The sequence below is a fragment of the Somniosus microcephalus genome, chromosome 12 (genome assembly GCF_052327205.1).
Source record: "Somniosus microcephalus isolate GS21.2 chromosome 12, FLI_Smic_1.0, whole genome shotgun sequence".
NCBI lineage: Eukaryota > Metazoa > Chordata > Chondrichthyes > Squaliformes > Somniosidae > Somniosus > Somniosus microcephalus.
Genome location: NC_140998.1, coordinates 165482313 through 165498154, shown reverse-complemented (window position 1 = coordinate 165498154; position 15842 = coordinate 165482313). Strand labels below are relative to the sequence as shown.

Here is a 15842-nt window from a genome sequence, read left to right as displayed (position 1 = left end):
CACAGAGCAGTGTGTAGAGAGAGCTCCAGTCTACACTGATCACACAAAGATTACCTGTAATCATCTAGCAGTTTTCTCTGACTATATATGCTGTGCCTATCTGCTTCTCTTCACTTCACCGGACGAAGGAACAGCGCTCCGAAAGCTTGTGATTTCAAATAAAGTTGTTGGTCTATAACCTGGTGTTGTGCGACTACCTACATTTGTCCACCCCAGTCCAACGCCGGCATGTCCCCATCATGGCTACTATCGACACCACAAACTGCCAGCTCCAAGTGGAGAGGATCTCCAAGAAGATCGCGCATATAGACACAGACATCAAGTTTCTTCAGAGATGCAAGAAAGCAGACAAGATCCCGAAAGGACTACAGATCACGAACCCACTCAAGTCGACCTACAACACAGACTACACCGAGAGACTCTGCCGTCGTACCTCTCGCACACTCAACCATCTCGTACACCAGCTCTACAGCAGACGCCGCAACCTCGAAACCAAGATAGAGTCCATGTTCTCAGCTTGTGCTCAGGACACAGCAGACCAGCTACGAGACACCGCCAAGCAGACGAGGCAACAGAACTACACTGCCTACATGCACACCAAGAACAGGAAGCTTGAGAAACTCGGCATCACCACCAGCAGCAACCAAGCCTCCCCCGGTACCACGGTTGGAACCACAGGGAAATCCATCGTCAACTTGTCCGACCACACCCTTCAACCAGACGAAATCGAAGTTCTCAGCCAAGGGCTCAATTTCTGCCCCACCACCAAAATGGACCCCATCGGGCTCTCGGCAGACACAGAGGAATTCATCAGGAGAATGAGGCTCCGGGAATTCTTCCACAAATCCCAGGATGTCAGCAGCGAACCCAATGAGACAATCAATGATCCGGAACAGCAGACGGAGGGATCCGCGGTGCAGCAACCGAAGAAGAAAGAGTCAAATTGGACCCCTCCGGAGGGCCGCTGCCCTAAGCTTGACATGTATGCTCAAGCTGTCAGGAGATGCATCAACGCCAGATTCATCAGCCGCACTCACAAGACAGTCCAGAATGTCACCCAAGCACAACGCAACGCCATCCACGCTCTCAAGACCAACCGCAACATCATCATCAAACCAGCAGACAACGGAGGAGCCATCGTCATACAGAACAGAATGGACTATTGCAAAGAAGCATACCGACAACTGGACAACCAGGAACACTAGTTACCCGCAGATCCGACCAAAGAACACACCCGCCAACTCAACAGACTGATCAAGACCTTCAGAGCATCCTACGCACTCTCATCCCACGTACTCCCCGCGTGGGAGACTTCTACTGCCTCCCAAAGATACACAAAGCCAACACACCCAGACGTCCTATCGTATCAGGCAACGGAACCCTGTGAGAGAACCTCTCTGGCTACATCGAGGGCATCCTGAAACCCATCGTACAGGGAACCCCCAGCTTCTGTCGCGACACTACAGACTTCTTACAGAAACTCAGCACCCACGGACCAGTTGAACCAGGAACACTCCTCGCCACGATGGACGTCTTGGCACTCTACACCAGTATCCCCCACGATGACGGCATCGCTGCGACAGCCTCAGTACTCAACACCAACAACAGCCAATCTCCAGACGCCATCCTACAACTCATCCGCTTCATCCTTGACCACAATGTCTTCACCTTCGACAACCAGTTCTTTACCCAAACACACGGAACAGCCATGGGGTCCAAATTCGCACCCCAATACGCCAACATCTTCATGCACAAGTTTGAGCAAGACTTCTTCGCTGCACAGGACCTCCAACCAACGCTATACACCAGATACATCGACGACATTTTCTTCCTATGGGCCCACGGCGAAGAATCACTGAAAAGACTACACGATGACATCAACAAGTTCCATCCCACCATCAAACTCACTATGGACTACTCCTCAGAATCGGTTTCATTCTTGGACACACGAATCTACATCAAAGACGGACACCTCAGCACTTCACTCTACCGCGAGCCCACGGACAACCTCACGATGCTCCACTTCTCCAGCTTCCACCCTAACCACGTTAAAGAAGCCATCCCCTATGGGCAAGCCCTGCAAATACACAGGATCTGCTCAGACGAGGAGGAACGCGATGGACACCTACAGACGCTGAAAGATGCCCTCATAAGAACGGGATATGACGCTCGACTCGTCGATCGATAGTTCCGACGGGCCACAGCGAAAAATCGCATAGACCTCCTCAGAAAACAAACATAGGACACAACCAACAGAGTACCCTTCGTCGTCCAGTACTTCCCCAGAGTGGAGAAACTACACCATGTTCTCTGCAGCCTTCAACATGTCATCGACGACGACGAACACCTCGCTAAGGCCATCCCCACGCCTCCACTACTCGCCTTCAAACAGCCGCCTAACCTCAAACAGGCCATCGTTCGCAGCAAATTACCCAGCTTTCAGGAGAACAGCGACCACGCCACCACACAACCCTGCCACAGCAACCTCTGCAAGACATGCCAGATCATCAACACAGATACCATCATCACACGTGAGGACACCACCCACCAGGTACATGGTACATACTCATGTGGCTCGGCCAACGTTGTCTACCTCATACGTTGCAGGAAAGGATGCCCCGGAGCATGGTACATCGGCGAGACCCTGCAGACACTGCGACAACGGATGAACGGACACCGCACAACAAATCGCCAGGCAGGAGTGTTCCCTCCCAGTCGGGGAACACTTCAGCAGTCAAGGACATTCAGCCTCCAATCTTCGGGTAAGCATTCTCCAAGGCGGCTTTCGAGACACACGACAACGCAAAATCGTCGAGCAGAAACTGATAGCCAAGTTCCGCACTCATGAGGACGGCCTCAACCGGGATCTTGGGTTCATGTCACGCTACATGTAACTCCACCTGACGTAGAGTCATCCAGACTCGAGTCGTCGTTGGCTTGTTCTCTCTGCACAGATGCGACCGGACCTGCTGTGATTTCCAGCAAAGCTTTTTTTTCCTGTTTTTCATACAGACCCCAGCATATCTGCAACATGTGACCCCTTGTGACCCCACCTCATTGTTCTTTGATGTAATGTTTTCCTGACTGGCCTGTTTGGACACCATTCACACCTTTGATTGCTGTGATTATCTCTCTGCCGAGGTGTGATAAAGGGCAGTTAGAAAGATTACCTGTAATCATCTGGCAGTTTTCTCTGACTATATATGCTGTGCCTATATGCTTCTCTTCACTTCACCTGACGAAGGAGCAGCGCTCCAAAAGCTTGTGATTTCAAATAAAGCCGTTGGGCTATAACCTGGTGTTGTGTGACTACCTACATCTGATCACAGAGCAGTGTGCAGTGAGAGCTCCAGTCTACACTGGTCACAGAGCACTGTGTAGAGAGAGCTCCAGTCTACACTGATCACAGAGCACTGTGTAGAGAGGGCTCCAGTCTACACTGGTCACAGAGCACTGTGTAGAGAGAGCTCCAGTCTACACTGATCACAGAGCACTGTGTAGAGAGAGCTCCAGTCTACACTGGTCACAGAGCACTGTGTAGAGAGAGCTCCAGTCTACACTGATCACAGAGCAGTGTGTAGAGAGAGCTCCAGTCTACACTGATCACAGAGCAGTGTGTAGAGAGAGCTCCAGTCGACACTGGTCACAGAGCAGTGTAGAGAGAGCTCCAGTCTACACTGATCACAGAGCAGTGTGTAGAGAGAGCTCCAGTCTACACTGATCACAGAGCAGTGTGTAGAGAGAGCTCCAGTCTACACTGGTCACAGAGCAGTGTGTAGAGAGAGCTCCAATCTACACTGATCACAGAGCAGTGTGTAGAGAGAGCTCCAGTCTACACTGGTCACAGAGCACTGTGTAGAGAGAGCTCCAGTCTACACTGATCACAGAGCAGTGTGTAGAGAGAGCTCCAGTCTACACTGATCACAGAGCAGTGTGTAGAGAGCTCCAGTCTACACTGATCACAGAGCAGTGTGTAGTGAGAGCTCCAGTCTACACTGATCACAAAGCACTGTGTAGAGAGAGCTCCAGTCTACACTGATCACAAAGCACTGTGTAGAGAGAGCTCCAGTCTACACTGGTCACAGAGCAGTGTGTAGAGAGAGCTCCAGTCTACACTGATCACAGAGCAGTGTGTAGAGAGAGCTCCAGTCTACACTGATCACAGAGCACTGTGTGGAGAGAGCTCCAGTCTACACTGATCACAGAGCAGTGTGTAGAGAGAGCTCCAGTCTACACTGATCACAGAGCAGTGTGTAGAGAGAGCTCCAGTCTACACTGATCACAGAGCAGTGTGTAGAGAGAGCTCCAGTCTACACTGATCACAGAGCACTGTGTAGAGAGAGCTCCAGTCTACACTGACCACAGAGCACGGTGTAGTGAGAGCTCCAGTCTACACTGATCACAAAGCAGTGTGTAGAGAGAGCTCCAGTCTACACTGATCACAGAGCACTGTGTAGAGAGAGCTCCAGTCTACACTGATCACAGAGCACTGTGTAGAGAGAGCTCCAGTCTACACTGATCACAGAGCAGTGTGTAGAGAGAGCTCCAGTCTACACTGATCACAGAGCAGTGTGTAGAGAGAGCTCCAGTCTACACTGATCACAGAGCACTGTGTAGTGAGAGCTCCAGTCTACACTGATCACAGAGCACTGTGTAGAGAGAGCTCCAGTCTACACTGATCACAGAGCACTGTGTAGAGAGAGCTCCAGTCTACACTGATCACAGGGCAGTGTGTAGAGAGAGCTCCAGTCTACACTGATCACAGAGCACTGTGTAGAGAGAGCTCCAGTCTACACTGATCACAGAGCAGTGTGTAGAGAGAGCTCCAGTCTACACTGATCACAGAGCACTGTGTAGTGAGAGCTCCAGTCTACACTGATCACAGAGCACGGTGTAGAGAGAGCTCCAGTCTACACTGATCACAGAGCAGTGTGTAGTGAGAGCTCCAGTCTACACTGATCACAGAGCACTGTGTAGAGAGAGCTCCAGTCTACACTGATCACAGAGCACGGTGTAGAGAGAGCTCCAGTCTACACTGATCACAGAGCAGTGTGTAGTGAGAGCTCCAGTCTACACTGATCACAGAGCAGTGTGTAGAGAGAGCTCCAGTCTAGACTGGTCACAGAGCAGTGTGTAGAGAGAGCTCCAGTCTACACTGATCAGAGAGCGCTGTGTAGAGAGAGCTCCAGTCTACACTGATCACAGAGCACTGTGTAGAGAGAGCTCCAGTCTACACTGATCACAGAGCACGGTGTAGAGAGAGCTCCAGTCTACACTGGTCACAGAGCAGTGTGTAGTGAGAGCTCCAGTCTACACTGGTCACAGAGCAGTGTGTAGAGAGAGCTCCAGTCTACACTGATCACAGAGCACTGTGTAGAGAGAGCTCCAGTCTACACTGATCACAGAGCAGTGTGTAGAGAGAGCTCCAGTCTACACTGATCACAGAGCACTGTGTAGAGAGAGCTCCAGTCTACACTGGTCACAGAGCACTGTGTAGAGAGAGCTCCAGTCTACACTGATCACAGAGCACTGTGTAGAGAGAGCTCCAGTCTACACTGATCACAGAGCAGTGTGTAGAGAGAGCTCCAGTCTACACTGATCACAGAGCACTGTGTAGAGAGAGCTCCAGTCTACACTGATCACAGAGCAGTGTGTAGAGAGAGCTCCAGTCTACACTGATCACAGAGCAGTGTGTAGTGAGAGCTCCAGTCTACACTGATCACAGAGCACTGTGTAGAGAGAGCTCCAGTCTACACTGATCACAGAGCACTGTGTAGAGAGAGCTCCAGTCTACACTGATCACAGAGCAGTGTGTAGAGAGAGCTCCAGTCTACACTGATCACAGAGCAGTGTGTAGAGAGAGCTCCAGTCTACACTGATCACAGAGCAGTGTGTAGAGAGAGCTCCAGTCTACACTGATCACAGAGCAGTGTGTAGAGAGAGCTCCAGTCTACACTGGTCACAGAGCACTGTGTAGAGAGAGCTCCAGTCTACACTGGTCACAGAGCAGTGTGTAGAGAGAGCTCCAGTCTACACTGGTCACAGAGCACTGTGTAGAGAGAGCTCCAGTCTACACTGGTCACAGAGCAGTGTGTAGAGAGAGCTCCAGTCTACACTGATCACAGAGCACTGTGTAGAGAGAGCTCCAGTCTACACTGATCACAGAGCAGTGTGTAGAGAGAGCTCCAGTCTACACTGATCACAGAGCAGTGTGTAGAGAGAGCTCCAGTCTACACTGATCACAGAGCAGTGTGTAGAGAGAGCTCCAGTCTACACTGATCACAGAGCAGTGTGTAGAGAGAGCTCCAGTCTACACTGGTCACAGAGCACTGTGTAGAGAGAGCTCCAGTCTACACTGGTCACAGAGCAGTGTGTAGAGAGAGCTCCAGTCTACACTGGTCACAGAGCAGTGTGTAGAGAGAGCTCCAGTCTACACTGATCACAGAGCAGTGTGTAGAGAGAGCTCCAGTCTACACTGGTCACAGAGCAGTGTGTAGAGAGAGCTCCAGTCTACACTGGTCACAGAGCACTGTGTAGAGAGAGCTCCAGTCTACACTGATCACAGAGCAGTGTGTAGAGAGAGCTCCAGTCTACACTGATCACAGAGCACTGTGTAGAGAGAGCTCCAGTCTACACTGATCACAGAGCACTGTGTAGAGAGAGCTCCAGTCTACACTGGTCACAGAGCACTGTGTAGAGAGAGCTCCAGTCTACACTGATCACAGAGCACTGTGTAGAGAGAGCTCCAGTCTACACTGATCACAGAGCAGTGTGTAGAGAGAGCTCCAGTCTACACTGATCACAGAGCAGTGTGTAGAGAGAGCTCCAGTCTACACTGATCACAGAGCACTGTGTAGAGAGAGCTCCAGTGTACACTGGTCACAGAGCACTGTGTAGAGAGAGCTCCAGTCTACACTGGTCACAGAGCAGTGTAGAGAGAGCTCCAGTCTACACTGATCACAGAGCAGTGTGTAGAGAGCTCCAGTCTACACTGATCAGTCACAGAGCACTGTGTAGAGAGAGCTCCAGTCTACACTGATCACAGAGCACTGTGTAGAGAGAGCTCCAGTCTACACTGGTCACAGAGCACTGTGTAGAGAGAGGTTCAGTCTACACTGATCACAGAGCAGTGTGTAGAGAGAGCTCCAGTCTACACTGGTCACAGAGCACTGTGTAGAGAGCTCCAGTCTACACTGATCAGTCAGAGCACTGTGTAGGGAGTTGCTTCTCTGTAAACACATCACACGAAGACCTGGATTACATAGTTGAATTGATTCAGCAGCCAGCCACACCTTGCCTGTCTGAGCACTGTTTTGATGCACAGAATCACTGACCTTGTGAATTAAGAGAGTATTAAAAACAGAATCTCTGGAGCTAAATAATCCAGCAGAGAATATAAAGAATATTTAGGCACTGCATACTATCGAATATTTGCCACAATTCACTGTGAAATGCAGGACTATGTTGATTGCAACAAAGCAAAAGAAGTTTATAAAGAGTTAGGACCTTGTTTTATTCAGTGCAATAACTGCAATGGACAGTGTGTAAAATTTGAACTTTCAGGTTGTGGGCCTAAACCCCACCAGGGCAAGATGTGAAACTGAATTCAGTAAATCTGGCCATTTGCGGGCTGTCACCAAAATGACCACGAAAGCAGCCGATTATCAGAAAAACCCAAAATAACAACAGAAAATGCTGGAAAAACTCAGCAAGTCAGGCAACATCCGTGGAGAGAAATTTGAGTTGACGTTTCGGGTTTGAAGAAGGGTCAAACCCGAAACGTCAACTCAAATTTCTCTCCACGGATGTTGCCTGACTTGCTGAGTTTTTCCAGCATTTTCTGTTGTTATTTCGGATTTCCAACATCTGCAGTATTTTGCTATCAGAAAAACCCAACTAGATCACAAATGTCCATCAAGGAGAGAACCGTCCCCCCACCCAATTTGGTCTACATGCGACCCCAGTCCTACACTATGTGGTTAACTCAATGCCCTCGGGGCATTTAGGGAGGGGCAATAAATACTGCCTCAGTGTTACTCCTATTCCAAGAACAGATAAAAGAGTGATCATGTACACACTCGTCACTCCTTTTTATGATAGCTGTGCTACACCACCTCCCTTCAGCTCACTCGCCATGTCATGAGAGCAAGAGACACCACAGTGAGCTTACCACATACCTGCCCAACCTTGCCATGAACTACCCAAAAGCCAGGCTACAGGTCGGCCACCGGCTCAGAGTGCTAATGGTAAAAAAAAACTCCAGGCACCTTCCATGCCTCCCACATTCCGTGGTTGAATGACCAAATGCAGAGTGCCGGGCAAGAAAAGCCCCAATTTGATCCATGATTAATGCAGAGTTCGCCAGTGTGGATTGCAGGCAACAACAATTGTCCTGAACACGACCATGCTCGTGGAGGGAGGAGGTGGTAAGAATTCCCACCCTCCCTGCTCATGATCACATCTCATACTTCAAGTGTACATGTAGATAAGGGCAGGATCTAGCTCACCTGCAGTGGGCCTCCAGAGTAGAATATGCTCCCTGTCCACAGTCCAAGACTCTGATCAAGAATTCCATCCTTATTATATATCTTTACTTGGCAAAATGTTAATAGCATTGACAATAGCAATGAATCGACCATAGGTGCCAATTAAGGACTACAGCTCCTTGACCACTGGGAAAAAGTTACATGCTCTGATGTACAGAACACTACAGACAATATTTCCTTAAATAGGGAAAAATAAATCAGTGTAATCTGGCAAATACAGTCCCCACACTTGCACCGTCCACGCTCATCACGGGCAGCGGTCTGTATCGGCCAAATGTCGCGCACCATTTGTCATTTCCATTGAATTCAATTACAAAGGCGCCGCTTATAACACATTAAGCACATCAACTTGGCAGTTTAATACGCTTTTCACACCTGGTTAAATCGCGATGAAGTACTTTTAACTATTTACCGGAGGAGCGGAGTGCCTCTGAGCGCTGCCCACCCCTTTTATCTGTTTTTACAGCTGATTGAAGCGGTCCACCCTGACTCCCATAGTTAACAGTTCGAACAGCTGATGGAGACTTTAGGCAGCTTCAGTCAGCTCTTCACTAAATGCAGATCATCTGTTGGTTTCCATTTAAAATAAGTTATTATCCAATTGGATCAATTTAGCATCATGCAATACAGTCCCAACACTTCTTAACTAGATTAGGGATCCTAGATCGTCACCTCTTCAACATCGTAGGCACACCAAGGGGCCGGATGGATTTAGCGGACCATCGAGTATAGCGTGCAAATGGCGGTAGCACGAATACGCCCACTATATGCGGTGGGGACTGTACCAAAGTCCAATAATCAGAGTGAACAGTAGTGAGAAGGCAGCTGTCTGTAGTCCACGTTAGCCAGAGGGGATTTAAATAATAACACTTTTGCTTGCTGTGGCTGTTTGAAATACATTTGGTTACAGAATGATGCAAAGTTCTTCATTCAACCCAGTTCTCTTGAAACAAAAGATCAATAAATTATTTTTGTCACAAGCAGTAAGAAGTGCATTTTCACTAGATAAGAAACCATTTCAGGATAAGAGAGTCATTTACAACAACTTGCATTTATAGTGCGACTAACGTAGGAAAACGTCCCACAATACTTTTATGATTTGTTTTGGCCAATTGGGACAGAAAGTAAATTAAAAAAAGGCAAAAAGTGTTGGTACTTTAAGTAGGCCGTCTTGTAGAGTGGTTAAAAAAGTTATTAGACAAGCCAATTCCCAATAGTTTGGTTTATTCTCCCTACAGCATCGAAGTGTTAAAGGACTGACATTAAAACAGGCTACGTACACTTAAATACACATCCCTAACTCTGGCCCTATTCCTAACACACTAATTGCAGCCGGACCATACACATATTTAATGCAATAAAAATCATTATTTTCTTGCGTGTAGGAACTGTTGTTCGCACACCCAAGCTCACCCAACCTGAATCAGGATGTGTACACGGACACCTCACGAGTCTGCTAAAAATTCCACATCAAAACGCTGGGAAGTATCCCTGTACTCACCAGGGGCCTAAATCAGGGGCAACAGAGAAATCGCAAAATTCACATGTTCAAAGTCTGCCACCTAGCTGGGACTTAAGGAATATGAAAAATTAACATGAGAAATTAATGCTTTGAAGGTTTCTTCAAGAACTGACAGGAACCATGGGAGGGGTTCACTGTCAGACCTGTAGCTTTCTGCTTCCATTCCAGGGGGAATTTTTCCTGACATTCCCAGTCCCAAGCAAGGTATCGAGAAAAAGTGATTTATTTTGCTCCACAGTTTTACGAGGAGTTTTTCTCCAGCTATTTTCTGAGTGTGTATGGAAGGGGAGAGGGAAGGGAGTAAAAAAAAGTCATCGCTGGGACATATGCACACAGCACTAATCTGGCCTCATTAAATCAGTGGAGGGAAGAAAGAACTTGCATTTATAAAGCACCTTTCTCCTCAGGACGTCCCAAAGTGCTTTACAGCCTACTAAGTACTTTTGAAGTGTAGTCACTGTTGCAATGCATGAAACACAACAGCCAATTTGCACACAGCAACCTCCCACAGCAATGTAATAATGACCAGCTAATCTGTTATAGGAAGAATACAAGGAGATCGATCTCCTTTCCTCTCCCTCATTTATATTAAAAAAAAAATCTATACAGCCATGGTCTTAAAACATCACCAAAGAATATACAGCAATCAAGTCTATAATGAACAAGGATGTAGTATTTGGTTCGAATCTGTATTTCCAAATGACTTGCTTTAACTACACAAGTTTAAGCCTTCGGGAATCTTAGCTTCGGACACTTGCTACAGCTTGTAGTGCTAGAAAATGCCACGACTGGAGCTGGAATACCTACCTCCCCTCAAATCACTGGACTAAGCATGTCAGTGCATTTAAACTAGCTCATCACAGATAACTGCGTCAATGCGTCCTTGCAGATTGACACCCACCCACTTGTAGGGTGGGAGCTAACTTGACTGAAGGTTGAGAAGACAGCAAGCTGAATTATGTTGATGCACGATCAGCAGAATTTAATTTGTACAGGTGATTATTTAATAACTGGCCCATGAATGGGCAGGTTTCTACCAGTTACTCTATTCCTCCCTCGCCATAAACCTTTAGAACCACCAGAATCCCTGAAAACCTTACGAAAAAGTGTTACTAATAGCGTTGCTTTAAGATTCAGGCCACCAATATCAGAATCCTCACTCTGAACTTATAAATGCATCACACCCGTTCACACTCGCACAACCCATCCCTCTCCGACGACTGAATAAACTGGACGTAACGCCATCTGATCAGCAGCCCGCTGCAAAATTCAAGCATGAACCCTAATAATCGGGTCTTACCGTATACTGAAATCACGGCCAGGATTAGCCAGGCAGTCCATTCCGGGAGGTATTTGATGAAAACTAGAGCCATCAAAGCACTGATCATGATCAAGTAAGCCTGCTGCAGTCGAAGTGGCCCCTTCCAGTGGATACATACCATTCCGACAACCCCAAAGTTCCAGATCACCAGTGCCAACGTGAAGTAATCCATGGCAACGTTGTAGGTTTTGAAGAGTTCCCTGTTGAAGAGAAATGACAGGACCCTGGTTTGCTAGATGAAACAAAGTATTGTTTTCCTGCACCCCACATTCTATTATCCCACCCAGGCATCCATGTTAGTTTGCCTCAGTTGGTGGACAGTTTGAAGCCAATGGTATTGTCACACCCAGTATCGGTGATTTTAGATTGGATTCCCTGGCCTCCTCCCTCTACACCCACCCAGCCAATCCTGCTAACACTGCGAGGCCCCCACGGGCACATACCAGTCAGGACTAAAACCGGAACTGTGGCACTCAATGAGCATCCGACAGCCCCAGCAGCCACCAATTAGGGAACATAAGAACATAAGACATAAGAAATAGGAGCAAGAATAGGCCACTTGGCCTACCTCGAGCCTGCTCCGCCATTCAATAAGATCATGGGCTCAAAGCCACTTCCCTGCCCGCTCCCCATAACCCTTCACTCCCTCATCTTGTAAAAATCTGTTTATCTCCACCTTAAATGTATTTAATGACCCAACCTCCACAGCTCTCTGGCATCAGGCTTTTAATGGCAGACATAGACTATTAAATAAAACACCAGCACAGTTATATCATTTTAAAAAGGTTGAACTTACCCCAAATAGATGAAGGAGAAAAAGAAAAGCAGCAAGAGTGAGGAGATTATCAGCCATCCATGAATAACCTGTTTAAAAGACCAAGATAAATTGTAAGGTTTCATATACCTTGTGACTTATGTTGTTCGTCTTCTAGATACTTACTGATTTGTCAGCGGGTAGCACTCTCGCCTGAGTCAGAAGGTTGTGGGTTCAAGTCCCACTCCAGGGACTTGAGCACATAATCTAGGCTGACATTTCAGTGCAGTACTGAGGGAGTGCCACACTGTCGGAGGTGCCTTCTTTTTTTTGGATGAGACCTTAAACCAAGGCCCTATCTACCCTTTCAGTTGGATTTAAAAGATCACATGGCTTGGGCACAATTCAAAGAAGAGTAGGGGCGTTCAGCAGGGAATTGTCCTGGCCAATTTTTATCTCTCAACTAGCATCACAAATAGATTATCTGGTCATTATCTAATTGCTGTTTGTGGGATCTTGCTGTGCACAAAGTGGCTGCCGTGTTTCTTACATCACAACAGTGACTACACTTCAAAAGTACCTCATTAGCTACTAAAGCACTTTGGGGCGGCCTAAGGATGTGAAAGACGCTATGGAAAAGCAAGTTCTCACTTTTGTTTCGCAGTTACATACTGGCAAAAAGGCAGCTATTTAAATTATTGCTACTTGAGCTGCACTCCATTTATGTTGAACTTGTGTTGTGTTTATATGGACAAAGTATTAGAAGGCATCCTGAAAGAGGGATATTAGAATCATAGAATGATATAGTACAGGAGGAGGCCATTAGGCCCATGGTGCCTGTGCCGGCTCTTTGAAAGAGCTATCCAATTAGTCCCACTCCCCCGCTCTTTCCCCATAGCCCTGTATTTTTTTCCCTTCAAGTATTTATCCAATTCTCTTTTGAAAGTTACTGTAGAATCTGCTTCCACCACCCTCTCAGGCAGAGCGTTCCAGATCACAACAACTCGCCGCGTAAAATAAATGTTTCCTCATCTCCCCTCTGGTTCTTTTACCAATCACCTTCAATCTGTGTCCTCTGGTTACCGACCCTCCTGCCACTGGAAACAGTTTCTCCTTATTTACTCAATCAAAACCATTCATGATTTTGAACACATCTATCAAACCTCCTGTTAACCGTCTCTGCTCCAAGGAGAACAACCCCAGCTTCTCCAATCTCTCCACATAACTGAAGTCTTTCATCCCTAGTACCATTCTAGTAAATCTCTTCTGCACCCTATCCAAGGCCTTGACATCCTTTCTAAAAGTAGTGCCCAGAATTGGCCACAGTACTCCAGCTGAGACCTAACCAGTGTTTTATAAAGGTTTAGTATTATCTCTTTGCTCTTGTATCTATTCCTCTAATAAAGCCAAGGATCCTATATGCTTTTTAACAGCCTTCTCAACTTGTCCTGCCACCTTCAAAGATTTGTGTACGTACACCCCCAGGTCTCTCTGTTCCTGTACCCCCTTTAAAATTGTACCATTTAGTTATATTGCTTCTCCTCATTCTTCCTACCAAAATGTATCTCTTCACACTTCTCTGTGTTTCATCTGCCATGTGTCTGCCCATTTCACCAGTCTGTCTCTGTCCTCCTGAAGTCTGTTACTATCCTCCTCATGGTTTACTACATTTCCAAGTTTCGTATCATCTGCAAACTTTGAAATTATGCCCTGTATACCCAAGTCCAGGTCATTAATGTACATAAAAAAGAGCAGTGGTCCCAACACCGACCCCTGGGAAACACCACTGTATACCTCCCTCCAGTCTGAAGAGCAACCGTTTAGCCAATTTTGTATCTATGCAGCCACTGCCCCTTAATCCCATGGGCTTCAATTTTGCTAACAATTCTATTACGTGGCACTTTATCAAACGCCTTTTGAAACTCCATATACACATCATCAACTGCACTACCCTCATCAACCCTCTTATTTCATCAAAGAACTCAATCAAGTTAGTCAAACACAATTTGCCTTTAACAAATCCGTGCTGACTTTCATTTAATAGCCTATACTTTTCTAAATGCCAATTAATTTTGTCCCAGACTATTCTCTCTGTTTTCCCACCACCGAGGTTAGGCTGACTGGCCTGCAGTTGCTGGGTTTATCCCTCTCCCTTTGTTTTAAACAGAGGTGTTAACATTTGCAATCTTCCAGTCCTCTGGCACAAGCCTCATATCCAAGGAGGGTTGGAAGATTGTGGCCAGAGTCCCTGCAATTTCCACCCTGGTTTCCCTCAGCAACCTAGGATGCATCCCATCCGGACTGGGTGACTTTTCTACTTTGAGGACTGCGGACATTTTAACTCCATCGTCTATCTATTTTTATCCTATCCAATATCGCTGCTGCCTCCTCCTTTACTGCTATATTGGCAGCATCCTCTTCTCTAGTGAAGACAGGTGCAAAGTACTCATTTAGTACCCCAGCCATGCCCTTTGCCTCCACATGATGATCTTTTTGGTCCCTAATCGGCTCCACCCTTCCTTTGACTACCCTTTTACTATTTGTGTTTATAAAAGACTTTTTGGGTTCCTTTTATGTTGGTCACTAATCTATTCTCATACTCTCTCATTGCCCCTCTTATTCTCTTTTTTAGATCTTTGGACTTCATATATTTGGCTTGGTTCTCTACTGTATTATAAACTTTACAATTGTCATTAGCCTCCTTTTTCTGTCTCATTTAAACTTTATCTCTAGCTTTGGATGCCCATCCTTTCCCCCTCATAGGAATGGGTCTAGTCTGTACCCAAACCATCGCCTCTTTGAGGGCCTCCCATTGTTCAATTACTATTTTGCCTAACAATTTATGATTCCAATTCACCTGGGCCAGATCCCTTTCCAACTCACTGCAGTGAAGTATTTTTACGCTTGATTGTACCTTGTTCTTTTCCATAACTATTCTAAACCTGATGATATTATGATCACTGTTCTCCAAACGCTCTCCCACTGAAACATGCTCCACTTGCCCCACTTAATTTCCCAGAACGAGATCCAACACTGCTTCCTTCCTCGTTGGGCTGGAAACAATGATTACGTTCTCTTGTACACATTTCAGGAATTCCTCCCCCCTCTTTGCCCTTTACACTGTTGCTATCCCAGTCTATATTAGGATAATTGAAGTCCTGTGTTATCACTACTCTGTAGTTCTTGCATCTTTCTGTAATTTGGCTGCAAATTTGCTCTTCTGTCTCCTTCCTACTATTTGATGGTCTATGGTATACACCCAGTAGTGTAATAGCTCCTCTATTGTTCCTTAATTCTAACCAAATGGGCTGTGCCTTTGGCTCAACTACATCCCTCTTCAGTGCTATAATTGTTTCCGATCAGTACTGTCACCTCCCCCTCCTTTTCTCCTTCCCTATCTTTCCTGAATACCTTGTAGTTCACAATCCTCCCCTTCTTTGAGCCAAGTCTCTGTTATTGCTACTATATCGTAGTCCCATGTGGCGACTTATGCCTGCAGCTCACCAACCTTATTTGGGAGGGGGTAGAGATGTTGAATCAATATAGAACAGAGAAACACCAACTTGTATTTGTATAGCACCTTTAACGTAGTACAACGTCCCAAGGTGCGTCACAGGAACGTTATCAAACAAAATTTGACACCAAGCCACAGAAGGCTATATTAGGACAGGTCAAAGAGGTATTTTTAAGGAGCATCTT

At 46.7% G+C, this 15842-nt stretch overlaps 1 protein-coding gene across 2 annotated transcripts in view; it reads right to left on the bottom strand.

The window, feature by feature from the left end:
* The window catches only part of psen1 (presenilin 1), a 116801-nt gene that overhangs the window by 57690 nt on the left and 43269 nt on the right, over nt 1-15842 (bottom strand). For both annotated transcript variants that reach the window (XM_086003781.1, XM_086003782.1), the window contains 2 exons: nt 12186-12253; nt 11369-11589 (listed from right to left, as the gene is read on the bottom strand). In XM_086003781.1, coding sequence (XP_085859907.1) covers nt 11369-11589; nt 12186-12253 — 289 coding nt within the window. The remainder of the gene's footprint in view (nt 1-11368; nt 11590-12185; nt 12254-15842) is intronic.